At 64.2% G+C, this 27,420-nt stretch overlaps 3 protein-coding genes across 7 annotated transcripts; all 3 read left to right on the top strand.

Annotated features, from left to right (window-relative positions):
* Positions 1–280: 280 nt before the first annotated feature.
* PRR35 (proline rich 35) lies at positions 281–5,785 on the top strand. Of its 3 annotated transcripts, none has more exons than XM_050774703.1 (3): positions 281–357; positions 3,278–4,398; positions 4,777–5,785. In XM_050774703.1, exons 2-3 carry the CDS (start codon positions 3,317–3,319, stop codon positions 5,408–5,410), a joined length of 1,716 nt encoding a protein of 571 aa, XP_050630660.1. In that variant the 5' UTR covers positions 281–357; positions 3,278–3,316; the 3' UTR covers positions 5,411–5,785. The 3 variants fall into 3 exon arrangements, with proteins under 3 accessions (XP_050630660.1, XP_050630659.1, XP_050630661.1); XM_050774702.1 differs by lacking the exon at positions 281–357 and adding an exon at positions 719–782; XM_050774704.1 differs by lacking the exon at positions 281–357 and having other exon boundaries at positions 3,175–4,398; positions 4,777–5,425; positions 5,530–5,785.
* A 1,979-nt stretch (positions 5,786–7,764) lies between these two features.
* NHLRC4 (NHL repeat containing 4) lies at positions 7,765–9,779 on the top strand. The gene has a single exon (XM_050774770.1). The coding sequence runs from the start codon at positions 8,339–8,341 to the stop codon at positions 8,708–8,710; it is 372 nt and encodes a 123-aa protein (XP_050630727.1). The 5' UTR covers positions 7,765–8,338; the 3' UTR covers positions 8,711–9,779.
* PIGQ (phosphatidylinositol glycan anchor biosynthesis class Q) lies at positions 8,756–23,735 on the top strand. 3 transcript variants are annotated; one of them, XM_050774699.1, is made up of 12 exons: positions 10,235–10,380; positions 11,731–11,814; positions 13,968–14,665; positions 15,756–15,887; positions 16,054–16,174; positions 18,267–18,393; positions 18,575–18,728; positions 18,892–19,003; positions 19,642–19,722; positions 20,333–20,447; positions 22,101–22,162; positions 22,731–23,735. In XM_050774699.1, the coding sequence occupies exons 3-12, from the start codon at positions 13,977–13,979 to the stop codon at positions 22,881–22,883; spliced, it is 1,746 nt and encodes a 581-aa protein (XP_050630656.1). In that variant the 5' UTR covers positions 10,235–10,380; positions 11,731–11,814; positions 13,968–13,976; the 3' UTR covers positions 22,884–23,735. The 3 variants fall into 3 exon arrangements, with proteins under 3 accessions (XP_050630658.1, XP_050630657.1, XP_050630656.1); XM_050774701.1 differs by lacking the exons at positions 10,235–10,380; positions 11,731–11,814 and adding an exon at positions 8,756–9,282; XM_050774700.1 differs by lacking the exon at positions 11,731–11,814 and having other exon boundaries at positions 10,232–10,380.
* Positions 23,736–27,420: the final 3,685 nt, after the last annotated feature.

Raw genomic sequence — 27,420 nt, 5'->3', positions numbered from 1 at the left:
GCCCGGTTCCGCTGGCTCAGTCCGCGGTCCCCCTGTCCTGGGGCTCAGCCCCCCGGAGCCCTGCCTTGGGTGGGCCTGCGGCTGTCAGGGCCAGAGCCCTGACGGATGAGCGCTGACGGCCCCTCTCCCGCGCCCCGTGCCGCTGACACCCGTCACGCCGCGGCGGGGACCCGGGAGACCTGGCGGCCTCTGCGCACCCCCGCGGCAGCCTGCGGGCGACGGGGGCGGGAGGTGCCGGGCGCCCCTGACTCGGCCGCATACCTGCGCTGCAGTCCGCTCTCCGGGCACTGCCTCCCGGGTTCCCGGCCGCTCCACCGCGCACCCAGAGAGCTGAGCCGGTCCCGGCGCACAAGGCCGGTGAGTGCGCACGAGGGGGCGGCGGGGGGCGCGCGGGAGGAGGGGGCGCGGGGCTCGGGCCGGGGGCTGCTCCTTCCCTCCCGCCGGGAGCGCAGTCGGAGGTCGCAGCGCCCCCCGGAGCCCGGAGCCCAGGCGCACGCGCGCCCGCCTCTGCCGCCAACTTCGGGAGGTGCGAGCGGCGTCGGGGGGACGCGGGCGGCGGCGGAGGCTGCTGGAGTCGCTGCCGCTCGAGGGACCGTGGGCTCGGGGGTCCGGCGCCCGGCGCCGGGCCTCAGTTTCCTCCGCGGGAGCCGCATCCCACCCTCCGAGCCCCAGCGCGTCCGCGTGGTCCGAGTCGGGGCCGGCGCGGGGCGGGGAGGGGCGGGAAGTTTGCGCCCCACGCGCGGCCTCACAGACTTGGCGGCTCCGCTCCCGGCCGGGCGCAGGTAGGAGCGGCGGCAGCCGCGGGGGCGGCAAGTTGGGGCGTCGCGGGGCCGACTGGACGCGGGGCGCGGGGGCGGGGGGCGGCGGGTGGCCAGGCGTGGGGGGGGGGCGAGGGGCGGCCGGGTCCCCCCCACTCTCCTCTAGGCGTCCAGGAGCAGCGCGAGGGGAGGGAGGGCCGCCCTCAGGTGCCAGGCGGGGAGGGCAGGGGCCGGGTCTGGGGTCTGGGGCAGGAGCCTGACCTTGCGCTCTCCGTACCCGCCTGTGTGGGGAGCCCCGCGTTCCCAGGGGGTAGCGGGATCTGCGGATGGCCGGTCAGGGTCCCCGGCTGCTGGGTGCCCCCTCTTGCCCTGGGGGGGTATCTGTGCCCTCCATGCCACTGGTTCTCGCCCAGACAGGGAAAGGTGAGTGGGGCTGGGTGTCGGGGCCTGGCACAGGGCTGCTGGCTGCCCAGGGAGCAATTGCCGGGTCCGCCTGGGACGAGCGTGTGAGTGCGTGTGCCTTTGTGTGTGCGTGTGGCTGCTGTCCGGGGGTGTCCTCTGCTCTGTGTACACACACCAGGTGGGTGCCAGGCATCCTCCGGGTCCCCATGGGGTCAGCAGCTGCTGAGACAGCCCCTTGGACAAGCCCCTGACCCAGGAGCCCCCAGTCCCCGCTGGGAGGTGGGATGGGTTGTGGCATCAGTCGGCACAGCTGTGTGGCTCCCAGGGCTGGGTGATCGATGGCCCGGCACAGCCGCCTCTGTCGCCGGAGCGCCCACACCCATTTGTCATCCACATGGGGTGGGGGGACGGCGGGCAGGGAGAAGGGGCCGCCTCTGCACCCACCACCCGGTCCAGGCCGGGTCTGCAGTCCCTCAGGGAGCCCCAGGCCCTCTCCTCGCCCAGCCCCTGCCTCCTGACCCCCACCCTGTCTCAGCCACAAACCAGCTGGTCAGCCTCTGCCTGCTCCCGCAGCCCGTGACCCCCTGCAGGGCCCCAAGCCTTTGGACGAGTGGACCTCTCCAGCCCTGTTGATCGTCCCCCCAACGGTACCAACACAGTGTTTTGCGGGCAGCAGACAGCACTGCCCCAGCCCTACCCTGCTCAACCTACCGGCCATGCATGACCATGGGTGTGACTCCCAGCCATGTCTGCGTGTGTCCTGGGGAGTCGGTGTGTAGGGCCTGTGTGAATTCGTGAGTGCTGTGTTGGAGTGGTTTGGAAAGCCCCCGACACCTGGGTGTGCAGTGAGTGTGTTACCACAGACAAGCAGCCATGTCAGTCGTGATGGGGTGTGATGTGTGTGCAGCCAGGGCCCCGCACTTGGTGGCAGGCTCTGTTCTGAGCTCAGGAGGTGGCTTCTCTGGGTGCTGGGTGAGGGCTCCGTGTGAGCCTGTAGGCTGTGCACCCCACACAGGCGCGTGCTGGGGCGGTGGACAGCCCAGGTGGTGGCCCAGATGGAGTGTGGCGTGCATACCAGCGCCTTGCGGGGCGTGGGGAGGAGCGGGTCTTGGCTGAGTGTGGCCGCTGCAGGCTCGGCCACTGACCTGCCTGAAGCCACCCAGATGGAGCTGGGCTGAGCAGGTGGCTGAGCCGTGGGGCCATGCTGGGACGTCCACTCCCCACAGCCTGGCCTGGCCCCACATGAGACCGACCCCCTCAGAGACTCCCAGTGCCCACCTGACGCCCTGCTGGAGCAGGCTGTGTGCGCGCGTGCAGACACACACACGCACGCACACATGCACACGCACACACATGCACGCATGCACACACGCACACACGCACACGCATACACATGCACACATATGCGCACATGCACATGCACACAGGCATGCACACACGCGCACACGCACACACATGCACACACGCACGCACATGTGTGCACATGCACGCACACATGTGCACACGCAGCATCATCCCACACAGGCCCTTCTGTTGGTGTCTCGTCTCAGTGCCTTTTCCTCGGCTTTGAACAGGGGCAGGCAGATCGGCAGGGGCCAGCGTTGCTGGAGGGAATGAGACCAGGAGGCTGACGTCTACCCGGAGTGAGCCCTGGTCACGCTGATTCTTTTAGCCACTCACATGCTGTGGGGAGATGGGTGTGGGCTGAATTATCCTAGAAATTGGCCAGCCTCAGAGGTGGGATTTGTGTAGGGTCAACCGATAAAATAAAGGATGCCTAGTTAAAATCGAATTTCCGATAAGCAATGAACACCTTTTTGGTGTGCCTTTCCAATATTGCCCAGGCGTCACTTAACACTCAGAAATGACGTGCTGCTGATCGGAGTGAGATGCAGCTTGGGGGCCTGGACTTTTGTTTTTTTTTGGTGCCCTGCACTTTGCTGCCACCCTGGAAGTGTGTGTGGGGAGGAGCCGAAGGATGGGGCTGGGGGTGGTGCAGGGCGGAGGGGGGACAGGGCACCCAGGCTCCTGTCCCTGGAGCCGGGGGAGCCCTGGATGGAGAGCAGTGGGGAGTTAGTCAGAGGCAGGCTTGGCACTGACTGTGGCCCCATCTACAGGTGGCCATGGTGCCCAGCCCTGCCCCATAGCAGTCTGCCATGTCACGGGAGGCAGGCTCATGCCGCGTAGGCACAGGGGCGAGGGCACGGTCTCGGAAGCCCAAGAAGCCACACTACATCCCGCGGCCCTGGGGCAAACCCTACAACTACAAATGCTTCCAGTGCCCCTTCACCTGCCTGGAGAAGTCGCACCTCTACAACCACATGAAGTACAGCCTCTGCAAGGACTCCCTGTCGCTGCTGCTGGACTCCCCGGACTGGGCATGCCGCCGCGGCTCCGCCACACCCAGGCCCCGTGCACCCACCCCAGACCGTCCCGAGGAGCCCGACCCCGGCAGGCAACCCCAGGGAGCGCAGCCCTTGGATGCTGTCCCCACGCCTGACCTCGTGGTCGCTGATGTCCGCTCCCTGCACCGTGGCGGAGGCCCCAAGCCCAGGGCCGAGGGGTCCCCAGGGCCACCACTCCCTGTGGCTAGGGCCATCCGGAAGGGTCCCGGCCCCAGTGGGCTCCTGCCTGAGTCGTGGAAGCTGGGGATGGGAGGGGGCCCAAGGGGCGTGGCTGCAGGGGATGTGGCCTCAGCGGGCCCTGAGGGCAGCGTCCCCTGCTATCCCCCGCCTGCCCCAGGGGAGTTCCCTGAGGCCCAGAGCCTCCACCTGTCTCTGCTGGGCGTCAACTACCCGCTCAGCCCAGGCCTCTGCTCCTTCTTGGGGCCCTCACTGGCCGCTGCGGCCCACGTGCCCTTCCTGGCCTCAGCCAGCCCCCTGCTGCCTCCGGCTGCGGCCTTCCCAGCTGCGCAGCCCCCTCAGCGCCCCACCCTGGGCCCCCGCCTGTACTACCCACTGCTTCTGGAGCACACTCTGGGGTTGCCAGCAGGCAAAGCTGCCCTTGCCAAGGCCCCTGTCTCCCCCAAGAGCACCCCTGGGACTCTAGTTCCTGGTCTGCTGAAGGTGCCAGTTCCAGGGCTGGGGCCATGGCCCCGAGTCACCCCCAGGGACCCAGGGCAGGAGGGGGAGCTGGAGCGGGCAGCCCAGAGTGACCCCAGGAAGAGGCTGTCCCTGGGAAGCAGGCTGGAGCTCCCGAAGGCACCCCCCAGCCTGACGAGGTTCTGTTCCCGGAGCAGGTGGGCGTCTTGGGCTCCCGGTTCCTGGGGTGGATGGAGGGGCTGGGCGGCTGGGCATGGAGGCTGGGCATGGCGGCTGGGTGGCTGGGCATGGAGGCTGGGCATGGCGGCTGGGTGGCTGGGCATGGAGGCTGGGTGGCTGGGCCTGGCGGCTAGGCATGGTAGCTGGGGTCTGTCCTGAGCTCAGTCACTGGGAAAGTGTGCTCCAGGCCACAGAGGGGAATTGAGACCCAAGAACCAGCGTGGGGGTTCTCGGGGTCTCCAGGAGAGCCCAGGCTCTAGGCTGGGGCCGCAGGGCAGAGGCCATGAGGGGAGAGGGGCTGGGGCCGGAGGCGCCGTGGGAGCAGTGTGGCCTCCTGACCGGCTCCCACCCCACAGCCTGCCCACCAGCCCCTCTGTGACGCTGTGGCCTGAGGACAGGGAGCCAGGCGGCCCTGAAACCCCCGGCCCCGAGGGCCCCCTCCCACCGCAGCCACGGGGCCCAGTGCCAGGAAGCCCAGAGCATGTGGGTGAAGACCTGACCCGGGCCCTCGGTGACTACGCCAGGGTGGAACGGCGCCTGGGGCAGCTGGGGCCTGCGGGGGGCCTGGCCCCAAGACCCCTGCGGGAGCAGTTGGGCAAGATCCGCCTGGAGCTGCTCACCATCCACCGGGCACTGGAGCGGGCCGCGAGGCCACCCGACGCACCCCTCGACCTGTCTGTGAAACGTGCGCCTGCCAAGGGGCCCCAGGCTCTTGGAGAGGCGTGGGGGCAGCCCGAGCTGAGTCCCATGTTGACCAGGGGTACCCCCGAGCCACCCAGCATGCTGGGCCCTGCAGTGCCCCAACCCTTCTCCAGCCACACCACAAAGTGTGAGGCCGACTCCAGTGTCCCACCCCCGGGGCTCCCCCTCCCGGCCTCAGATGATCCTGTCATTCCTGGCAGTGGCTGGGGCACCTGTGTTACCACAGGGAGTTCCCAGACCCCTGAGGCTGTCTGTGGTCTGCAGAGCCCCCGGGGCGCCGAGGTCTGACCAGCAGTGCCTGAGGTCCGACCGTCTCTGCCCACAGTGTGCCGGCCCCTCTCCTGCAGCCCCGACCCCTCACCTGCCCCAGCCCTGTGGGCGCCGAGGTCTGACCAGCAGTGCCTGAGGTCCGACCGTCTCTGCCCGCAGTGTGCCGGCCCCTCTCCTGCAGCCCCCGCCCCTCACCTGTCCCAGCCCCATGGCCAAGGCCTGGGACCTGCCCCACCCCCGCATGCATGTGGATAGACCCCCACGGGCCGTGGCCAACGCTTTTCCCTGGGGCCACACAGGGACATGGGAGGTCACAGTTATTTATTGATCACAATTGTGGACATTAAAACGGAAAATTGTGTTCACACACACCATCTGGGCCTCCTTCCTTTGGGGTCCTAGTGTAGCCGACTGGACACCCCCTTAAGGAAGTGTCCTGGCCTGGGAGTCCTGGGTGGGCAGTAGTCCTCCCGGACCTCTGTCTTCACACTCGGCCCTCTACTGTGGGCTGGGCTTTCCCTGCGGGGCTGGGGTCTGGGGGTGGGCGGGATGTCAGTGTCAGGAGCTGAGCAAGGAAAGGCATGTGATCTGGGCTGCTTGGGGTGATCTGGCCTATGTCGGGGGTGGGCACGGACCCCTGAGCATCCTCTCGCCTCTGAATTCAGCAAGGCAGCGCTAATGTCAGCTCTCCAGCGGTTAAACGGTGGCCCCGAGGCTGTGTGGCTAGAGGCTGCTCACCCAGCATGGGCTCTGCTGGCCCCTGCCAGCCCCTGCAGCCGAGATAGGTATCGGCCTTCACGGCTCACTGCCTCCCTCCCGGCATGGCCTGGCTTGGCCCTCCCACGGGCAGGGGATGGGCAGGCAGGGAGGGGTGCCCGGGACCCCCACAGCAAATCACTTCTCTCCTGGGGGAGCTGGCTAAACCCTCCACGCCCACCCTGGAATGGGCCCTGGAGCCCACGCTGACCCCCCAGGAGGAGAAGCAGTTCCTGCTTGCACCTAGTTCCCTGAGCTGGGCTGGGCCAGCCGGGCTGCAGCCAGTCCAAGCAGGCTGGTAGCGGGCCCCATTAACTACTGAGGAGATAGCATCAGCCCCGACCCTGCCTCAGGGCAGCCAGAGCTGGGGTGTTGCCTTGCCAGGGAGATAGCATCGGCACCCACCGCCTTGGGGCAGCCAGAGCTGGGGTGCTGCCTGGCCAGGTGCGGAGTGCTGTGGGGACAGGTCCCAGCTGGGCCCCTCTACCCAGAGGCTTCTTGGAGGGGCTGCAGGGGGCCCTAGGCAGCCAGGAGGTGTTAAGTCCCGACTCTGAGGGAGACTCCCTATCCTCAGCCCCGCACCCCACATGTCCACCATACCCCATATGTCCACCGCACCCCCCATGTCCATGTCCACCGCACCCCCCATGTCCACTGCACCCCACATGTCCACTGCACCCCAGTTTATCACCCCCACTGGGCAGACAGGTGAGCATGGCCTTGCTGGGGGCAACAGCACCCGTCTCCCAGGTGTGGAGACACGCACGACCTTCTTCGCTGTCAGGACAGGCCTCGTGGAGGGTGCCTCAGCCAGCAGGTCACCCACCCTGGTCCAGACCCAAGGACCCTGCTTGGAGGTGGCGGCCTGGGGCTGCCTTGCCACTCGGAGTAATGAACTTGCTGGTTGTGGGGGGACCGTGGGGGACCCCCTGAAGGGGGGTGGGCTGCATGGCATCCGGCCGTGCAGGGGACGTGGGAATAGTGTCCAGGCAGAGGGCACAGCCTGCAACGAGGTGCAGAGGCAGGAACGCCGCAGCATGGGGAGTCCTCAGGAGACTTGATTTTTCTTTCATAGAAGCTTCCGGGCCGAGGCCTGAGACTGCGCTCTCTCTCCTCCACCCGGTCCAGCTGCGTCCCTGCCAGTGGCTCCTCCCACTTCCTCCGTTCTAGTTTCCAACAACAGAGGCTGCAGCCACCCAGCCCCGAAGCAGGGCCCAGGAGACTGGCCCCAGGTAAGAGACCCTCCCCGGGCCTCTTGGTGGGGCAGGTGGAGGCCCTCGGGACAGGCTGCCTCGCCCCAAGGGGTCAGAAGTCTCCCTCACCGAGGGGCTCAGGTAGAAGGGCTATGTGTGGGTGACCCCCAGGTAGAAAGGGGTTCCGTAGGCAGATGGATTTGAGAAATGCTGCTTATCTGTCTGATGCCCGTGAGTGCAGCTGGGGCTCAGGGGAAAACCCACAGCAAGCTCCATGGGTCATGTGTCTCCCAGACTCGAGTTCCAGGCACCTAGACACTAGGTGGCCACTGGGCTTGGGGGTCAGGCAGACCCTCGGGACCTGGAGGACCCAGCCTCATAGGAGGGCACTGGAGGAGTGACTGCCATTCCCACACACAGTGGGGCTTTATTCTCTGTCTTGCAGCCCCAAACGTGATCCAGCCGCAGAGAAGCTGAGACGGTGATTACGACTGACTGGACTCCGGCCTCCGGCTGTCTGCACCTCACGCTGGACCTGCCTAGAGACTCCACTGGCTCCCGGCAGCCCCGGCTGCTTGGGCGGATCCGGGTGCCCGCAGGGGCTGCAGGAGGGCCCCGGGGCCTGCACTGCTCCCGCGATGGCCTGCTCTTCCTCACGGCCGGAGCTGCACCCTGTGTCCACGTGCTGGATCTGGAGGGACGCCCCGTCTGCCTCCTGCCCTGCTGCACTCCGGGGACCGGGGCCTTCGTTCCAGAGGATGTGGCTGTGACAGCGTCAGGGCTTGTGGTGGTCAGCGATCCCATCCACGGGGCTGTCCATGCCCTCCAGCACACAGCCCAGGACCCCGGAGGCCGCTGGGTGACCGTGGGCACCTTCCTGTCTCCCCGAGGGCTGGCTGTGGATGCCCTCAGCCGCCTCCTGGTGACAGACTACTTGCCCGGGGCTGTGCACAGCTTCACGTTGAGCCCTGCTTGGGAGCCCCTGGCCCCAGCCTCCATGCTGGGTCTGGAGGGCCCCTGCTGGGTGGGCCCGGGGCCTGATGGGGGCCTTGCTGTGAGTGAGGAGTTTGGGGATGTGAGGCTGTTTGGCAGTGCCCACCAGCCCCTGGGCTCCCTGGGGGGCTGGACGGGGCACACTTTCGGCTGCCCAGCAGGCATCTGCTCCAACTCAGAGGGCAACATTATTGTAGCAGACGAGCAGAGGCGCCAAGTGACCCTGTTTCCCCGGGCTGGGCCACCCATCTGCCTGGTGTCGGAGGGGCTTGGGCAACCCTTGGGAGTGGCCTGTGCACCCCAGGGCCAGCTCCTGGTGGCTGATGCCAAGGACAACTCCATCAAGGTGTACCAGGGCCTCAAGGAGCTGGCCTGACCTGAGGCTGGGTTGGAGCAGGCCTCCTGTGCCTGAGGCCAGCTCCAAGGCCCTTGGATCACCGTGGGAGGAGTCCTCGGGGTAGGTGGAGCCTCCAGACTATGGGCATTGCCTGCCTGATGCCAGCACCCCCTGGGCTGGGCCCTGGGCTGGGCTCGAGTTCTCCTGCTGGTGAGGCTCCGGATCTCAGGGGCAGCCCAGAGTCAGTGCCTCCCAGGCTGCCCCTGCCAGGCCTGCAGCCTCCCCTGCCGGGGCCGCTCTCTGCTGTCCCCATTCAGTGCCCTGGGCCCTGCATTCATGCCCCCCACGCCCACTCAGACCCTATGCCTGGACTTTGGGGCTGGCAGCTGAAGCCCTGAGATCCTGGGCCAGCTGCTGGCACACAGCTAGGCAGGCTCTCCTGCCAGGTGCCCACGCCCAGGCCTCCCAATCAGAGGCAGACAGGCAGGGAGGGTGTGGCTGGGCTGGGCTGGGTGGGGTGGCCTGGGGCAGGGGTGTAGACCCGAAGTGTCCCCAACCTCAGAGCGACCTAGAGTCCTGAGTCTCCAGTAGCTTCTCTGGGCCTGGCAGAGGTAAGGGGAAGGTAACCCTGGAGTGTCTGGAGGCCAATGGCTGGCTGAACCCCAGATGCCTTTTCTTCCACGTCCCCATGAATGAAAGCTGTCTGGGCCTTCATTCTGCAAATAGGGACAAACAGCTCTGTGCTTATGGTGCAGCTGTGCTGGGAGGGCCTGGGGGAGCCTTCCTACAAGGAGAGACTCCTGCTGCTTTAGAAAACTGAGAAAAAACAGGGGTCTAACCCTCTCCTCCCATTTTACAAGTGGGGCAATGAGGCATGAAAGGAGAGGCGTCTGGGTTACCCCGTGGGTCTGGGTCCAGGGAAGGGCCTGTATGGGGGAGGGAGCTGGGAGGGGATGGTGTCTGGCCCTACCCCTGTGGGGTGGGGAGGTGGGGCTCCCCTGTATCACAGGACACCACCCATGAAAGGTCCCTCATATGTCTGGGTCCTGTGGGTGGGGGATTAACTGGGCGATATAGTTGGGTGCTCAATAAACATAGTTGCTGCTGAGGTCTGGGCTGGGGTCTTGTTCCCGGGATCGGGAGGCGCTGGACGCCTGTGTGTTCCCTCCTGACGATCGCTGGCGGCAGCCTCTGGGCTGGTCCTACCAGGGTTCAAACTTCCCGGCACCACTGGCCTTGGGGATCTGGGGGCGGCCCCTCTGCAGACAGCAGGGTGAGGGGGGCGGGACCGGGCTGGGGCCGGGGCCCTCCTGGAATCCCGCAGGGCCTGAGGACCTGTTCACCTGGCGAGGCTGGGAGCAAGGCGGGGTCCGGGTTCCACGAAGGCCAGGTCCAGTCGGTTTCTCAGGCGAGGAAACCGAGCTGACGGAGGGCTGGCAGCCCGGAGGCTGGCTCGGGAGGTCTGGGCCTGGGGGCTGGGCGGGCACGCTGCGCCGCGGAACGCTCGGGCCGGGCGGGCAGGCGGGCAGCCCGGGCGCCTTTGGGGGCCGGACCGTCGCGCGGCAACGCGCGGAGCCGGCGGAAGTGGGGCTCGGGTCCCGCGGCTGGGCTGGAGGCACCGAACGCCGTCGTCTGCCCGGGCCCGCCCAACCGGGCTCCCAACCCCATCCGGACCCTGCCGCCCGAGCGCGCGGCCCCGGGAGCACCCGGTGAGCAGGGGGGTGGGCGGCGCGCGGCGGGATCTCGGGCAGCGCCGCTGCGTCTCCGGGCCCGGGCTGGGGGCCCCGCACTCCCGCCCGCGGCGCCGCTGGTTCTTCCTCCGGGAAGTGGGGCCGCCCCTGGGCCCGCGCCCTCCGACCCGCGCCCACCTGGGCCCCTGTGGACTCTGTGCAAGGGCGGTCGGTGGCCCGGGCCTGGCTGTGGGCCCTTCGCAGTTGTCCCGGGTTGCAGGAAAGGGCAAAAAACGGAATCAGAGGCTCTTCCCAAATGAGAGGGGAAAGCCTGCTTGAGGAAGGGCAAGGTTTTTTTTGTTTTTTGATTTTTTTTTTTTTTTGAGACGGGGTCTCACCATGTTGCCCAGGCTGAACTCGTGTTTATTTTTCATTATTTACGTATTTATTTTGAGAGGGAGTCTCGCCCTGTCACCCAGGCTGCAGTGCAATGGCATGATCTCGGCTCACTGCAACCTCCGCCTCCCGGGTTCAAGCGATTCTCCTGCCTCAGCCTCCCGAGTAGCTGAGACTACAGGCGCCCGCCACCACGCCCGGCTAATTTTTGTGTTTTTAGTGGAGACGGGGTTTCACCCCCAGTCTAGGCTGGTCTTGAGCTCCTGACCTCAAGTGATCCGCCCACCTCGGCCTCCCAAAGTGCTGGGATTACAGGCTTGAGCCACCGCGCCCGGTTCGTGTTTATTTTTCAAACAAGGCGCTGGGAAACGCAAATTCTCCGGAGCTCTTGTGGAGCGGTGGCAGGGAGGGGTGGCTCAGCCAGATATGGCCCTGGCCCGTCCTCACTGGCAGGGGTCCCACTCAGCCCTCATTCACGGGACAAGGGGGAAGTCTTACTGCTTTATGTGGTCGACCTCCCTATCTGCCTGGTCTGGGAATGGCCTCACAAGAGCACTCGGGCTCGTTCTTAGCAGAGGAAGCTCTTGTGGCTAGCCTGGCGTGTGTGTGTGTGTGTGTGTGTGTGTGTGATTTTTCCCCTCAGCCTGGCGCGCGTGTGTGTGTGTGTGTGTGTGTGTGTGTGTGAGATTTTTCCCCTCAGTCTTTAAAGATGCTCACGTTGCCGGTGTTTCTGCCGCTTTCTCCCGTCCCGCACCTCCTCTGCTATCGATCGCTTCTCTTTCATCTTCCTCTGGCTGTGTGATCGCAGCAGCCTCTAGTGCAGGCTTCTTTGTGCCGCCGACCGTCCCGGAGGCTGAGGTGGGAGTGTGACGGGTGTTTGCCCCACGGCACGTTGAGTTCTGTCTCACTACCCGACAGATAAGAACAGCTTCTGCCCTCCCATCTCCTTCAGTAGACACAAGGCGCTGCCTTTTTTTTTTTTTTTTTTTTTAGGTAAACTTTGTAGATGAAGCACAAGGAATACACACAAAGAAAGCCCACAGATCCTGAGCACACAGCTCGGTGAATTTACCCAAAGTGAGCCCACTGCAGAACCAGCTCCCCCCAGAACGTCTGTTTACTGTTAGACCAATTGTGTTTCTTTTCCGACAATCTCTGTGGGCGGTTTTCCTTAGTCCCTGTGAAAGCTCTTCCCCAGCAGGGCGTGATGAGTCCCTGGGCTGAGCTGGGTGGTCCGCCTATGGTGGTCACACAGCCAGATGCACTGGGCCCCTCACAGTCAGAATTGCTCTGGCCCTGTCACGGTGTCCTTGGTGCCCCACCTCAGCTGGCCTCCAGGCGTCCACCCGCCGCCTGCCCTCTCTGGCCACTGAGGAAATGGGCATTTGTGGAGTTCTACGCCCGACCCAGAAGGGCTCTTTCCAGTTAGAACCCATGGCCTTGAGTGGTGGGACCCTCCAGCCCCGGTGCGGGCTGCCTGCATGGGAGGAGAGCAGCTGCACCAGGGACTTCTTAAGCCCCAGGCATTTCTGTGTGAGGCCTCTTCCAGAGCCCCTCCAAGTTTCGGGGGAGGACTTCCAGGTCACACCACCCCGAGGTGTGCGTCCCACTGTGTTCCCTCCTCCCTAAGGGCGTGGCGGGCTCTGGAACCTGCAGGCGTCCTGCTCTGTTCCCTTGTCCCTAAGGGTGTGGTGGGCACTGGGACCTCCAGACCTAGGCTCAGGCCAAGCTATGTCCTTCCCTCGAGTGTGGGCTCCATCCTGGGGGGTATCTGCTCAGGGTGGCTGCTCCACTCTTTGTGCAGGCGAGATGGGGCTTTCTGTGTCTGAGGAAGGCGAGCGGCCCAGCCAGCCGGCCAGCAGTGCTTCCACCGCTAGGGGGTCCTCCTGCCCTGTGGGACCCTGCCGGGGAGGGCAGCAGTGGAGGAGGAGGAAGCCCCAGCTGGCTGTGTGGCTCGGCAGGGACCTGTGAGAAAGGGGGAGGAGAGGCCCAGGGCCTGGGAACTGCAGGGGCTTGGGTGGCTTCCTACTCAGAGGCCACCTTGGAAGGCTGGCGTCCCTCAGCCTGAGAGTGCAGGACGCGGTTCCTCCACCTCTCCAGTACCTGTGAGCCTCTCTCTCCCCGTTTCTAGGCACCCACAAGGTTGGAGAAATACATTCTGGAGAGAAATATGCCCTGGGGTGGCTGTGGGGATGTCCGGGAGAGGCAGGCACTGCCCGGGTGCCACCGTGGGCGGGGGTCAGAGTGGAGGCCAAAGCCCCGTGTGCCCTGAGCCTGCTCCCTGAGCAATGAGGCAGGTCCTTCCTGCCCCCAGGGAGGGGCTTGTGAGAGGCAGGGACCTGGGGGGTCGCCCACCGTGTGCACGAGGGTAGTTTCGGCAACCCAGCAGCACTTCGTTTTAAATTTTCATCTTTATTCTTGCTTAATATGTGAATCATGGTTTGTCACGGTTTCAATTGGCGTGACCTTGCTAATGAGATTGTATAGCTCTCCATGTGCTACACCTTTAAGAACATCTCTCTGATCAGGTTTCCTTTTTTTTTTTTTTTTTTTTTTGAGGCGGAGTCTCGCTCTGTCGCCCAGGCTGGAGTGCAGTGGCACGATCTCGGCTCACTGCAAGCTCCGCCTCCCGGGTTCCCGCCATTCTCCTGCCTCAGCCTCCCGAGTAGCTGGGACTACAGGCGCCGCCACCACGCCCGGCTAATTTTTTTGTATTTTTAGTGGAGACGGGGTTTCATTGTGTTAGCCAGGATGGTCTCGATCTCCTGACCTCGTGATCCGCCCGTCTCGGCCTCCCAAAGTGCTGGGATTACAGGCTTGAGCCACCGCGCCCGGCCTGATCAGGTTTCTTAAAAACAAAAATAAGAAGCCTGGAGTTCGGTTCGGCCCCACACCCCGTCAGGTGGTGCTGAGGAGACTGTGCCCTGCGCCGGCACGTCTGGAAATAGTAGGGCAGGCCTGGTGGCTGCATGTGCGTGGCTGCCTCGTGCGGGTTGGGGTGAGGGCCTGGGGTGGAGGTGGGGACAGCGCTCCGGCTGCCCCTTGGAGCAGCATGGCCCATGTGAGGTGGCAGCCAAGGGGCCCTATGGCCTCCACCACCGAACTCGAAGCTGAGGTGCCCCGACCTGTGGCCCTGTGGCTGCACCTGTCAGCCCGTCTGTGCCACATCCCGCAGCCCACGGTGGGGGGCAGCAGCAGCTCTGAGCCGAGCCTCTCATCTTCTCTTCCAGCCTCCCAGCATGGTGCTCAAGGCCTTCTTCCCCACGTGCTGCGTCTCGGTGGACAGCGGCCTGCTGGTGGGAAGGTGGGTTCCGGAGCACAGCAGCGCCGTGGTCCTGGCGGTCCTGCACTTTCCCTTCATCCCCATCCAGGTCAAGCAGCTCCTGGCTCAAGTGCGGCAGGCCAGCCAGGTGGGCGTGGCCGTGCTGGGTACCTGGTGCCACTGCCGGCAGGAGCCCGAGGAGAGCCTGGGCCGCTTCCTGGAGGGCCTGGGTGCCGTCTTCCCCCATGAGCCCTGGCTGCAGCTGTGCCGGGAGAGAGGCGGCACGTTCTGGAGCTGCGAGGTCACCCACCGGCAAGCGCCCGCTGCCCCCAGTGCCCCTGGTGAGGACCAGGTCATGCTCATCTTCTATGACCAGCGCCAGGTGCTGCTGTCACAGCTACACCCGCCCACCGTCCTGCCCGACCGCCAGGCTGGAGCCACCCCTGCCAGCACGGGGGGCCTGGCTGTGGTCTTTGACACAGTGGCACGCAGTGAGGTCCTCTTCCGCAGCGACCGCTTCGATGAGGGCCCCGTGCGGCTGAGCCACTGGCAGTCGGAGGGCGTGGAGGCCAGCATCCTCGTGGAGCTGGCCAGGCGAGCCTCGGGACCCGTCTGTCTGCTGCTGGCCAGCCTGCTGTCACTGGTCTCAGCCATTGGTGCCTGCCGGTAGGTGTCCCGGGACAGGGAGGTGGCAAAGAGGGGCGCCCCGTGAGTGCTGGCCTGTCCCTCTGTCTGTAGTGGGCACAGAGGCCCAGATGGGCTCTTCCTGGGCCCAGGCCCCCTCCCCACTTCCTGCAGCCGGGCTTTGGCCCCATCCTGCCCTCCCAACCCTCGCCTCTCAGAGGGTGTCCCTCACCCCTGGGGTAGAGCCAGGTCTCTGGGCAGCCTCAGGGATTGCCAGGGGCCCTCCCAGTAGGTATAGAGGGTGAACCTCAGTGGCTCAGGTCCCTGAAAGAGAAATCACATGGTGAGCACAGATGCGACTGCTGCCACTGGGGGGCACTCCTGAGGGCGCACGGGCCCGCTGGCCTGAGCCCAGCCCGTGCCCCCAGCAGGCCTCTGGGCACTGCAGTGCTCATGGGCTGTGGGGGTGTCATCCACTTGCTGGCCCCGTGTGCCTGGGGGAGTGGTCTACAGGCCCTGCTGTTCTCCACACTCACAGGTGCTGCTGGCCAGGGGTCAGTCTAAGCCCAAGGGCCCTGGGGGGCATGGGGGTGGCCCTGAGCTGTGACTGAGAACAGAGGGCCCCCTTCCACAGGAGACCTCATGTGCCTGGCGGAGGCACCGCGTGGGGAGCAGCTGGGGGTCACCCTCAGTTGCCCCCTGCCTTAGATCTGGGGGTCCCTACTCTGGAAGCCTGGGGTACTCTTCCTTGTGAGAAGCCCAGTCAGCCCAGGAGACCCCTGCCCAGGCTTCTGGGCCCCATTGGCGGGGCGAGGCCCTGGGCCCGTGGGAGTTGCTGTTGGCTCGCAGGTGCTGCCTTGGCAACAGCTCTGGGAGCATGTGGTGACCACAGGGTCACTGACCCAGGGTCAGCACCTGTGAGGAGGCCAGGCTCTGTGTTAGTCGTGTGCACTGTGAGGTGGGTGCTGTGAGCACTGCCCACCACCACGTGGGCCACCGAGGGCCCCTCCCACCTGCCCCTATCCCGCTGAGCTCAGGAGTGTGGCCTGGGTGTTTGTGGTCCCCTGCACAGTGGGAACAGTGGGAGCAGGATCTGGACAGGGGCACGTCACTCCTCTCTGCTCCCACACAGAGTGTTCAGGCTCTGGCCCCTGTCCTTCCTCGGGAGCAAGCTCTCCACGTGTGAACAGCTCCGGCACCGGCTGGAGCACCTCACACTCATCTTCAGTACGCGGAAGGCGGAGAACTCTGCCCAGCTGATGAGGTGTGGGCCTGCCCTGGTCTCCTCTGCAGGGTTGGGTGTGTGCCCTCTGGTCCCTTCCCCATCCCCCTCCGCACCACGCTGACCCCTCCGGCCAGGCAGGCCTCCTCCTGCGGCCCCAGGCTGTGCTGGCCACCCTCATGCCGGCTGGGCCGGACCTCCCTTCCAGGAAGGCCAACACAGTGGCCTCCGTGCTGCTGGACGTGGCCCTGGGCCTCACGCTACTGTCCTGGCTCCACGGGAGAAGCCGCATTGGGCATCTGGCCGACGCCCTCGTTCCTGTGGCTGACGTGAGTGGACTGGGGTGGAGCCTGGTGTCCTGGGTGGGCATGGGGACCCTTCCTGGGGCAGCAGAGCCTTCCCGGACCAGAGCCACCCCCACCCCAAAGCCAGCTCTACCTTCTCCATGCTCTGGAGACATGGCCCTCCCCGGGACCAGGAGCAGGAACTCCAGGGGCGCTGGGACCTGGGCAGGGCAGGCCTTGCAGGCACGTCCCCCCTTTCCTTCTGAAGGGGCCGTGTGCAGGAGCCACTGGGCTGAGGCTCTGGGGAGCCCACCTCTCCCTGTGGGCCCAGCGTCGTGGTGTCTCCCTTGTGGCCCCTACCTGAGGTCAGCGCTGCTCTCCTGTTTCTCTGGGGCCCTCTGCAGAGCCAGGTCATGAAACCTTCCCTGTCCGGGGCTGTCCGTGTGCAGCCCGGCTGGGACTTCCTGCCCTGCCCCGTGTTGATTCTGTAACTCCTGTGCGGAGAGCCAGGGGCACAGCTCGTCTCCCATCTCCCACCTTCCCTGCCTGGTCTGTGCCCATTTCCAGCTGGGTGCAGCCCCCATCTCTGCAGACCTAATGTATTTCCATGCTGCCTCTGGGCCTTCAGCTTCTCTGTCTTCCTCCCTCAGCGCCAAAGCCCCGTCTCTTCCACTAGGAGCTTGTCTTCCTGACAGGGGCGGTCCCTGGCTCTTGGGCCCACCCTTGGGCCTCTGTGGAGGCCTCCTTGAGGCCTGGCTGGGTGGGTCTTGTGTGGGCTGCAGGTGTGCACTGGGCCTGCTTGTGGCCAGGCCAGGCCTCTGGGGGCAGCAGTAGGCACGTCTGTCTGCCATGGGCTGCGGAGGTGCAGGGAGGCCCAACCCAGAAGGAAGGAGGGGCAGGGCTTGGGAAGGGGCTTGGCGACTTTGCCTGTGGTCGTCCGCACCCGCCTCTGGCCTTCCTTGTCCTAGACCTCTCTTTTGCAAAAGTGCTCAGAAATATAAATAATTAATTTAAAAATGAAAGTCTCTTCCTGCTGCCAAGCTCTTATCCTTTAAATATTAAATAAGTTTTATTTATAAAGGACGTTCTTTTCTTTTTTTTTTTTTTTTTTTTTGAGACAGAGTCTCGCTCTGCCGCCCAGGCTGGAGTGCAGTGGTGCGATCTCGGCTCACTGCAAGCTCCGCCTCCCGGGTTCCCGCCATTCTCCTGCCTCAGCCTCCCGAGTAGCTGGGACTACAGGCGCCCGCCACCTCGCCCAGCTAATTTTTTGTATTTTTAGTAGAGACGGGATTTCACCGTGTTAGCCAGGATGGTCTCGATCTCCTGACCTCGTGATCCACCCGCCTCGGCCTCCCAAAGTGCTGGGATTACAGGCGTGAGCCACCGCGCCCAGCCCCCCTTTTCTCCTTCTTGCCAGTCCTGCTGCGGCTGAGGCCTTGGCCCAGGCTTGGAAGGGGCCTGTGCAGTGGCCAAGTGGGGGCCGAGGTGTCACTGTCTCCTTGGTAGGGAGGCTTAGGCTCCCTTGGGGTCTGCCCCTGGGGGCCAGCACAGCCTCTGGATGCTGGGTTTCTTCCTGGGCGGCCAAGACCCTCCTTCCCTGTTTGCTCTTGGGGGTGCCTGTGCCCTCAACTTGACGTCATCCTCCCTCTGGGGACCTGCCCTCCTGCCTTGTTGCTGTGACCCTAATGGACTTTGCACTGTGTCGCTTACCTGTGGCCATCCCGGGCAGCCCGAGCCTCCGTGATGGGGTCTCTGGAAGGGACTGTGTCTGCTGTGGGCGCCCCCTGCAAGGCTGGAGCTGAGTCAGGGTCTGCCAGGCCTCGGCGTGTCCACGTGTTTGGGGCTGAGGGCTCTGGTGGGTCCCGTGGCCCAGGTAGTGAGAGGGAGGAAGATGGTGGAGGTGGGTGCAGGCAGGGGGCCGCGTGCCCGGCCATGTCACCCAGGCCGGACCAGCCTCCTCAGACCCCAGTCCCGGAGCCATCTGTGAAGGGGAGCCCGTGTGCTGTCCACGCTAGGATGCAGCGGCCCCTGGCGGAGGGAAGGCTGACCAGGGTGGGGGCCCGTCACGAAAGAGCCTGGGGAGATGCAGGTGCTGAGCCTGGCAGCCCCTGCCCCAGCGTGGCCCGTGTCCCTGCAGCACGTGGCCGAGGAGCTGCAGCACCTGCTGCAGTGGCTGATGGGCGCTCCCGCCGGGCTCAAGATGAACCGTGCACTGGACCAGGTGCTGGGCCGCTTCTTCCTCTACCACATCCACCTGTGGATCAGTGAGTGCAGGGAAGGCGGGGGCCCCAGGGACCCTGGAGCTTGCTGAAGAGGGTAGGGACCCAGCCACACCCCGCCCCCTGCACCCCCAACTCTGCTTCCTGCGTCCTGTGTGTGTGAGGCTTGTGCTGGGCCGAGGGCTGGGGTCTGAGCACCTCCTGAGGGCCAACCCCACCCTGCCAGGCTACATCCACCTCATGTCCCCCTTCGTCGAGCACATCCTGTGGCACGTGGGCCTCTCGGCCTGCCTGGGCCTCACGGTGGCCCTGTCCCTGCTCTCGGATATCATCGCCCTCCTCACCTTCCACATCTACTGCTTCTACGTCTATGGCGCCAGGTGGGCGAGGGCTTCCCTTCCCCACCGCCCCCGGGAGGTGCAGAGGCTCCAGCTGGGCGTTGGAGAAGGGCGGGGCGGGCGAGTGAGGGGGGCCGGGGCGGGGGCAGGGGCGGGGTGAGTGGGGCTGGGGGCGGGCCGGGCCTGACAGCACTGCGTCCTGTAGGCTGTACTGCCTGAAGATCCACGGTCTATCCTCGCTCTGGCGTCTGTTCCGGGGGAAGAAGTGGAACGTTCTGCGCCAGCGCGTGGACTCCTGTTCCTATGACCTGGACCAGGTATGAGGCAGGGTTCCTGGCTGGAGGGTTGACTGCCCCCCGCCTGCGTCCACCGGGCCAGCGCGGCTACTTGGGCACCACAAGGGGGCAGCCTGCTCCGTCCTGCAGCTCAGGCCCGCACAGGCCCTGGGAATAGGTGCCGAGTCTGCGGTGTGGGCTGTACGTGGGGCTCTGAAGCGGTGCAGAGCTTCCCTGGGCCACAAAGAAAAGACAGACACACAGCCCTGAAGGTGATGCTGGCACAGGGCCTAGAGGTGCCCTGGGTCAGAGACTGGGGTGACCCAGGTACAGGCCCTAGTGGTGCCCAGACTTAAGAGGCTGGCTCTGGCTGTCCCATCTGCTGCTCACGCCTGACAGCCCCTGGATGCTGCCATCCAGAGTGTGTTCTTGGTGACTGTGGCCACACACCCTCTTGGTTGGTCTGGCCCCCACCTGTCTCCCCTGCGAGTCCCCCAGTCCATGGGGTGGGTGGACACAGCCCTCCTGCTACTGGGACTGCTTCTGAGCAGGCTGTCCTGAGTTCCCTCAGGAAGCCGCAGAGTCCCGACGGCAGCTCCGGGATGGGGGAGGGCGCCGCGCTGGGCCTTCCCTGGGCGCGGGGTCCTGCTGATGTCCAGCGTGCCGGCCCCTCCCCACAGCTGTTCATCGGGACTCTGCTCTTCACCATCCTGCTCTTCCTCCTGCCAACCACAGCCCTGTACTACCTGGTGTTCACCCTGGTGAGCTGAGCACCCCCAGGCCTGGGCACTGGCTGTGGCCACTGGGCCTGGCTGCAGTGCTCTGTGTGGTTCCTGCCAGCACTGCCTGGGAGCTGTCAGCTGTGGGGCGGGCTGTCTCCTGCTGCAGGCCACGTGGGTGGCCTTTCAGGACCCTCTGGGCAGTGTGTGCTGGGCCCTGGAGCAGGCAGGGACCTAGCCTGGTCGGGAAGACCCCTCACTGGCCTGGAACACACAGCTGGGGGCTTGGTGGGAGGACCCACGGCAGGTGGGCACACAGGACGCCTTCCCTGGTGCCTGCACTGGGGCAGACAGTGGGAGGTGAGCAGAACCACCTCCAGCACCTGGCTGATCCCCAAGCCTCGATCCCCTCTGCGTGTAAGGCTGTGGGGAGGCACCTCTGACCTGGTGGGAGGGCCGACTGCTCCACCTCCAGCTTTGCTCCAGGGCAAGGCCCAATGGCAGGCTCTGTGCCCTGCTCAGGGTGTGGTCCCTGCTCTCCCCAGGGCCCTGCAGCCTCTGGGCCCCCTTCATCACGGCCCAGGATGGGGTCGGGCTGCTCTGCCCCCAGGCACGCCTGGCCAGGCCGGTCCTAAGTGCTCCTCTGCCACAGCTCCGGCTCCTGGTGGTCGCTGTGCAGGGCCTGATCCATCTGCTCGTGGACCTCATCAACTCCCTGCCGCTGTACTCACTGGGTCTTCGGCTCTGCCGGCCCTACAGGCTGGCGGGTAAGTGCTACGTACTGGACAGCTGTCCCTGGGCGGGTGGAGGGGAACCACACCTGTGGGCCCTGCAGAAGCAAGGACAGCACAGGCCGCTGTGCCTCCGGCCTGGAAGCCGTGGTAGACATGAGCAAGTGGGCAGGGAGGACAGGGCCTCCCAGTCCCAGAGGTCTGCAGGACCAGCTGCCTCCAGGAGGTGGAGAGACTGACTCATCTGCCGGCGCAGGTTCAGACACCGGGCGATCCGAGGCCACAGGCCTTTGTTCTTCTGCCTTGGGATTTTCTGGGCTTGGGAGCCTGAACTGCAGGCCAGGGGTGTGGTGGGTCCTGAGTCGCCCAATCCCAGCAAACTTAGAGGCACTAAGAGCCAGCAAGGCGGCCATCATCCAGCAAGTACCCTGTCCGCTCTGCCGGAAAACCCTGTCCACTCAACAGCACAGCCTGCGCCTGTCCCTCACTGGGCTCTTCCCTGCTTGCCGGACACTTGGCTTCTTTCAGTGGAGCTCTGCAGGAGGCGTTTTTTTTTTTTTTTTTTTTTTTTTTTTTGAGATGGAGTCTCGTTCTGTCGTCCAGGCTGGAGTGCAATAGTGTAATCTCGGCTCACTGCAACCTCCACCTCCTGGGTTCAAGCGATTCTCCTGCCTCAGCCTCCCAAGTAGCTGGGATTACAGGCGCCCGCCACCACACCCGGCTAATTTTTTCTTTTTTTTTTCTTTTTTTTTTTTTTTTTGAGACGGAGTCTAGTTCTGTCGCCCAGGCTGGAGTGCAGTGGCGCGATCTCGGCTCACTGCAAGCTCCACCTCCCGGGTTCACGCCATTCTCCTGCCTCAGCCTCCCGAGTAGCTGGGACTACAGGCGCCCATCACCGCGCCCGGCTAATTTTTTTTTTTTTTTTAGTAGAGACGGGGTTTCACTGTGATCTCGATCTCCTGACCTCGTGATCCGCCCGCCTCGGCCTCCCAAAGTGCTGGGATTACCCGTGAAAGTTTTTTTTTTTTTTTTAGTGAGACGGGGTTTCACTGTGATCTCGATCTCCTGACAGGCGTGAGCGGCCTCCCAAAGTGCGCGCCCGGCTAGTTTTTTTTTTTTTTTTAGTAGAGACGGGGTTTCACTGTGATCTCGATCTCCTGACCTCGTGATCCGCCCGCCTCGGCCTCCCAAAGTGCTGGGATTACAGGCGCCCGCCACCGCGCCCGGCTAGTTTTTTCTATTTTAGTAGAGATGGGGGTTTCATCATTTTGGCCAGGCTGGTCTCAAACTCCTGACCTCGTGATCCTCCCATCTCAACCTCCCAAGTAGCTGGGATTACAGGCACAAGCTATCACACCTGACTAATTTTTGTATTTTTAGTACAGATGGGGTTTCACCATGTTGGCCAGCCTGGTCCCGAACTCCTGACCTCGTGATCCCCCTCCCCGGCCTCCTAAAATGCTGGGATTCCAGGCATGAGCCACTGCGCCTGGCTGCAGGAGGCTTTGATGCTGCCCTGGCAGCGAAATCCAGGAGTTGGGGTGGGGAAGGGGCAGGGAGAGCCTCGTGGGTGGCCACGGCCAGCAGCACCTGGGTGCCCCTCAGAGAGGAAGGTACCTCCAGCCTCTGCCCATGCGTGGAGCTGGCCCCCACACGTCCTCCCTCGTAAGCCCCTTGCTATTCTTGCAGCTGGTGTGAAGTTCCGTGTCCTGCAGCATGAGGCCGGCAGGCCCCTCCGCCTCCTGATGCAGGTGAGGCCCCCTGTGGCCAGGACGTCCTATGCTGCTGCCCCTGTTCTGGAACAGTGGGGTCAGCTGGGTGTAGTGTCTGGATGGCACCATGCCAGGCTGCGATGAGGCACAGGGAGGGTCCAGTGGAGCTGAGGGGCAAGGCCCACCCGGGAATACCCCCCCTTACCCGCAGGGCCTGAGGACACTGGTGTCCTGTGGATGGGGCCCATTCTGCCCTGTGTCAGAGGCGCCCTTGGCTGGCTGGGGCTGCCCTGGGTCCCACAGGGCTCAAGTTCTGGGTGGAGTAGAACCGACTGAGTGAGTCCTGGAGTGGGGTGTGTGTCCCTGCAGCACGGCCCCTCAGAGTTGGGCAGCCCCGAGGGGAGATGCAGCTCCTGCCTCCCCACAGTGCTCCCTTCTGGCTGCAGGCTCACCTGCCTCCCTGGGAACTGGGACCGGCTTGTCCCACAGGCGAGGGAATGTCTGGGACGGTGCTGGCCCTGCCCCACCACTGCCCGCCCCCGCCCTCTCTCTGCAGATGGGGTTGGAGCTCAGACCACCCCGCTGACCGCCACCCTTGTCCTTCCAGATAAACCCACTGCCCTACAGCCGCGTGATGCACACCTACCGTCTCCCCAGCTGTGGCTGCCACCCCAAGGACTCCTGGGGTGCCCTGTGCCGCAAGCTGTTCTTTGGGGAGCTCATCTACCCCTGGAGGCAGAGAGGGGACAAGCAGGACTGAGGGAGCCGGCCGCCGGCTCGCCCAGAACCACTGCACAGCCACGGCCAGCCCTCTGCCAGGGTGGTGCCAGCTCAGCTGGTGCGCGGCCCGTGCTTTGTGGACGCTGCTGTATGCTCCCGAACACGGCAGGCCCTGCTATCACACCTTGGGCTTGGAGGTCATTGGGGGTGAGCAGATGTGGGGGTGGCCAGCCCAGCTGGCCGCGCTCCATCACTGGCACTGCCTGCCTTAAAACCCGCTTCCCGCCTGCTGCAGTCACCACGGTGGCGAGCACAGCAGCCCCAGGTGTGCAGAGCACTGCCCCATGCCCACCCTGCGTACCCAGGTCCAGAGGGCCCGGGCCCTGACTCCCTGAACCACATGGGGTTTATTTGCTGATGTTCCCTGGAGAGGTCGCTTTGTGAAGGAGCTGTCAGCAGGCCGTGGGCATTGCCAGGCTGCTGTGGGCGTGGGAGCAGCCTTAGTGTCAAGGGCCTGCCCACTGACCCAGCCATACCTCTCCGTCAGTGGTGCCCCTGCAGCAACAGGCCCTTGGGCCAAATCTCCTGTCTCCCATCGTGGGCCTCCCAGGGAAGGCGGAAGCCCTGCTGTGCAGACACCTCTGTGGGCCACGGGTGTGAGCAGCCTGGGAGGGGCTGTGGCACTGAAGCCAAAAGTGCCTGCCAGACAGCACGGCCTGGGTGCGGGGTTCCCTTCAGGAGGGGAGGCTGCAGGTGCCGGCTGGTGAGGGGATGACGCGCTGTGGGCGGGAGGAGGCAGCGCCCGTCTCAGCAGCACCAGGACCACTCCGGACTCCCTGGCGACTGGGGAAGCCATCAGCTGCTGTGCAATAAAACCTGCCCCGTGTTTGGAGCGCAGGCTCCGCCCCGGGTCCACGTGCACCACGAGTCCAGGGAAGCTCCAGGGTGGGGATGCGGACGCTACCCGAGGGATTTGGGCTGCCTCACGTGGGCCTGCCCTGCGGAGTCGACGCCGGTTTCCTGCTCGAGGCCCTGACGACGGCCCTGGGACGAGCTCGCAAGTCCTGGGCCCCAGAGGACCTTGGTGTAGGCGGGTGAACCCGGGCCCCCCTACCCTGGGGTCATGGCCTTGCCCTGACATAGATGGCGCAGGGGTGTAGGCCTCCAGGGGCGGGGCGGGGCGGGGCGGGGCGAGCAGCTCCAGCTCTGGGTCTGTGGAGTCTCTGCGGGGTGGGGCCCTCATGGGTCCTGGCCCAGTAGAGCCTGCAGCTGCCACATCTGCTAAGAACGGTCTCCGTTGCCTGCAGTGCAGGGGCCCACCTGGCAGGCCCCACAGCCCATTCCCGGCCCGAAGTGTACAGGCTTCCATCCAACCTGGACTTCCAGGCAACCAGAGGCTGGACTCAGGCACTCGGAGCCCACCAACCCTCTACCTGTGTCCCCCGCCTCCCCCCAGCTGCCCACCTGGCCCAACACCCCTCCCATCTGTATCCCCCCCCACTCCCCCTCCAGCTGCTTACCCTGTCCCTACCAGCTGCCCACCTGGCCTGTCACCCCTCCCACCTGTGTCCCCTATACCCCATAGCTGCCCACCTCACCCCCCACCCTTTTACCCCACTCCCCCTCCAGCTGCCTATTGAGTCCACCAACACCCCCAACCTGTACCTCCCACTCCCCGCAAGCTGCCCACTGGACCACCACCCCTCCTAGGGCTCCCACCAGGTGAGGGTCTTGACACTCAGCCACTGCTCTGTGACGGCCATGTCATGGGTCATGTCTGGCAGCGGTCGCCCCCTCTGCTGGGCACTGGGCTGACTGCCTACCCTGAGGGCCAGCCAGGTTTGGCACCAGAGCTGACCAAGGGAACACCATCACCCCAGCCACTCGAAGCCACTGAGAGGTGCCGCCTGCACCTCCAGGCTCCGTCTGTTCTCGCTGTACAGCCCCTGCCTGGAGACAGCCTACACCTGTGGGGCGCCCCTCATCCCTCCACCAGGGCTCTGGCCACCCCTGCCTCACTGACCCAGACAGGACAATGGGCTGGAGCTTTTCCAAGGCCTGCCCAGGACCATTTATGGACCCTCAGGACACCCTGAGAAGCAGACACCTTCCCTTTCAGAGCTGGGGCCGCCCACAGAGAAGGGTCTCACCAGTACTTCACAGATTCAGACTTACAGAAATGCTGTGAGAGTAACACAGGGTGCTTCCAGCACCCCTCACCTATATGCCCCCACGACCTTGTGCTGTGTGTACGTTTTCACATTTTGTCTTTTTTTTTTGAGTCAGGGTCTCACTCTACTGTCCAGGCTGGAGTGCAGCCTCAACCTCCCTGGGCTCCAGTGATTCTCCCACCTCAGCCTCCCGAGTAGCTGGGACTACAGGCGCCGCCACCACGCCTGGCTCGTTTTTGTGTTTTTAGTAGAGACGGGGTTTCACCGTGTTACCCAGGTTGGTCTTGATCTCTTGGGCTCAAGCCACCTGCCCGCCTCGGCCTCCCAAAGTGCTGGGATTACAAGTGTGAGCCACCGGGCCCAGCCAGCACATTCTTTATATTTTTCTGCACCATTTGAGTCAGCTGCCCATTTTGGCTCTAGAATTTTCAGCATGCATTTCCTCAGAACAAGGCAGCCAGCGTGGTGCTCAAATCCGGAGCTTTTGCACAGATGCTGTCCAAGCCACCGACCCCATTCCCGTGGTCCCATGTGTCATGGGCCAGTCTCCAAAGCCTCTGGTGCTTTAGGGATGAAGCCCGTTACTCAGGCGTGTCCCTGGTTGGGTCTGCTGATGACCCTCATGATGAGATGCCACTCATGCTTATGGCAGCAGTAGCAGGACACCACCCAGGGTGGCACACAGAGTCCACCTGTTCATCCCAGTGATGCCAATGTGTCTACTTGGTCGAGGTCCTGTCTGCGGGGTTTTGTGCTGCAAAGCCACGTTCCCTTGTCATTAGTAACTTGTCCATGGAAACGGGACCATATTCATGCTGTTCCTCACTGCCCTCATCCACTGCACACTGTGTCCACCAAGGTCATTGGCTCTGTCCACTTGGGATGTGAGTGAGGCCTCCCCATGGCGGCAGGCCAGGACCAGGAGTCCCTGAGTAGCTGAAACTTGTAGGTGCTCCCTGGGCACAGGGCTTCAGGGGCCAAGGTTTGTCTGCCCCACTGGGCAATTGTCCACCCCCTTAGCAGGACTTCGAGGACATCCCAGTGGCCACTGGGCACCCAGGGCGCAGGGCGGACACCCCAAACCGCTCACTTGGACAGGGGCTCCACTTAGTGGCCTGGCATGTCTCTGCCAGTGGGTGTGGGGCGTGGCAGGAGGGGGCTGTCAGGGTCTCCACCAGACACTGCTCAGGCCTCCGAAGTGAGTGCCCAGGTGGTGGCTCACCCAGAACTTCTGGGTGGAGGCCTCTTCCCACACTCCACTGTCCCTGGCTGCCCTGCTCCTGGCCTGAGGTCCCTCAGCAGCAGGGATGGTGTCCTGCCTCTGGGGCCCAGGCCTGGCTTGGCCACGGTGGACCCCAGGATATCCTGCGTAAGTGCACGCAGCTGCATGGGAGGCGCAGCCCCTCGGTCCACAAGGCCTGGATGCCAGAGGATAGCACCCATCTGTCTGTCCCTCCCTTCACTGGGCCTGCTGCCCCAGACCCATCTAGGTTCCCTGTGACGCTTTTCTGCTCAGAGGCTGGGAGGTCACAGGGCACAGCAGCTTTCCGAGGATCTCACCCTATGGAAAGATTCCTGAACCCAAACCACAGGTCCCCACCAACAGGGCTGTGTCCACAGGCTGTGGTGGGCAGGTCCAGTGGGAGAAACCTGACTTCCTCATCAGCCAGGGGATGGCCCCTTCTTGTCCCAGGAGGTGGGAACCAGGCAGCAGTGGCCCACAGCTGGGTCTGGAGAGCATTTTACTTTTTTTTCTTTTTTAAAAAGTTTATTTTTGTGAAGACCATAAGTACATTTTTAATTGTTTATTTTTGAGCCACTTTTTTTTTTCTTTTTTTTCCTGAGACAGAGTCTTGCTCTGTAGCCCAGGCTGGAATGCGGTGGCACAATCTCGGCTCACTGCAACCTCCATTTCCTGAGTTTAAGCAATTCTGCCTCAGCCTTCCAAGCAGCTGGGATTACAGGCACATACCAACATGCCCAGCTAATTTTTGTATTTTCAGTGGAGAGGGGATTATCACCATGTTGGCCAGGCTGGTCTAGAACTCCTGACCTCAGGTGATCCACCCACTTCAGCCTCCCAAAGTGCTGGGATTACAGGCATGAGCCACCGTGCCTGGCCTCAGAAAGGGTTTCTGATTTACGTTTTCACGAAAGGGAGAGACAGCTGCTCACCACTATCCCCGCTTCCAGGCAGCCTCAGAAACCGAGGAGGAAACATCACGCCTTTGGTGTTTCCCATCCCTGGAGTGAGGGGCCTCAGGAACTTCACAGCCAGGGCTCGAGTCCGGGCACAGTGACCTCTGGGCAGAAGAGGCTCTCCCTGACCCGCCAGGTTGATTCCGGGTCAGTTAATGCCTGGGGAACTTGGCAAGACACCATCTCTACAAAAAACACAGAAGTTAG

The sequence above is a fragment of the Macaca thibetana genome, chromosome 20 (assembly GCF_024542745.1).
Source record: "Macaca thibetana thibetana isolate TM-01 chromosome 20, ASM2454274v1, whole genome shotgun sequence".
Taxonomy (NCBI): Eukaryota; Metazoa; Chordata; class Mammalia; order Primates; family Cercopithecidae; genus Macaca; species Macaca thibetana.
The sequence above is the reverse complement of the archived record's forward strand: the minus strand, read 5'-3'. Positions and strand labels throughout refer to the sequence as shown.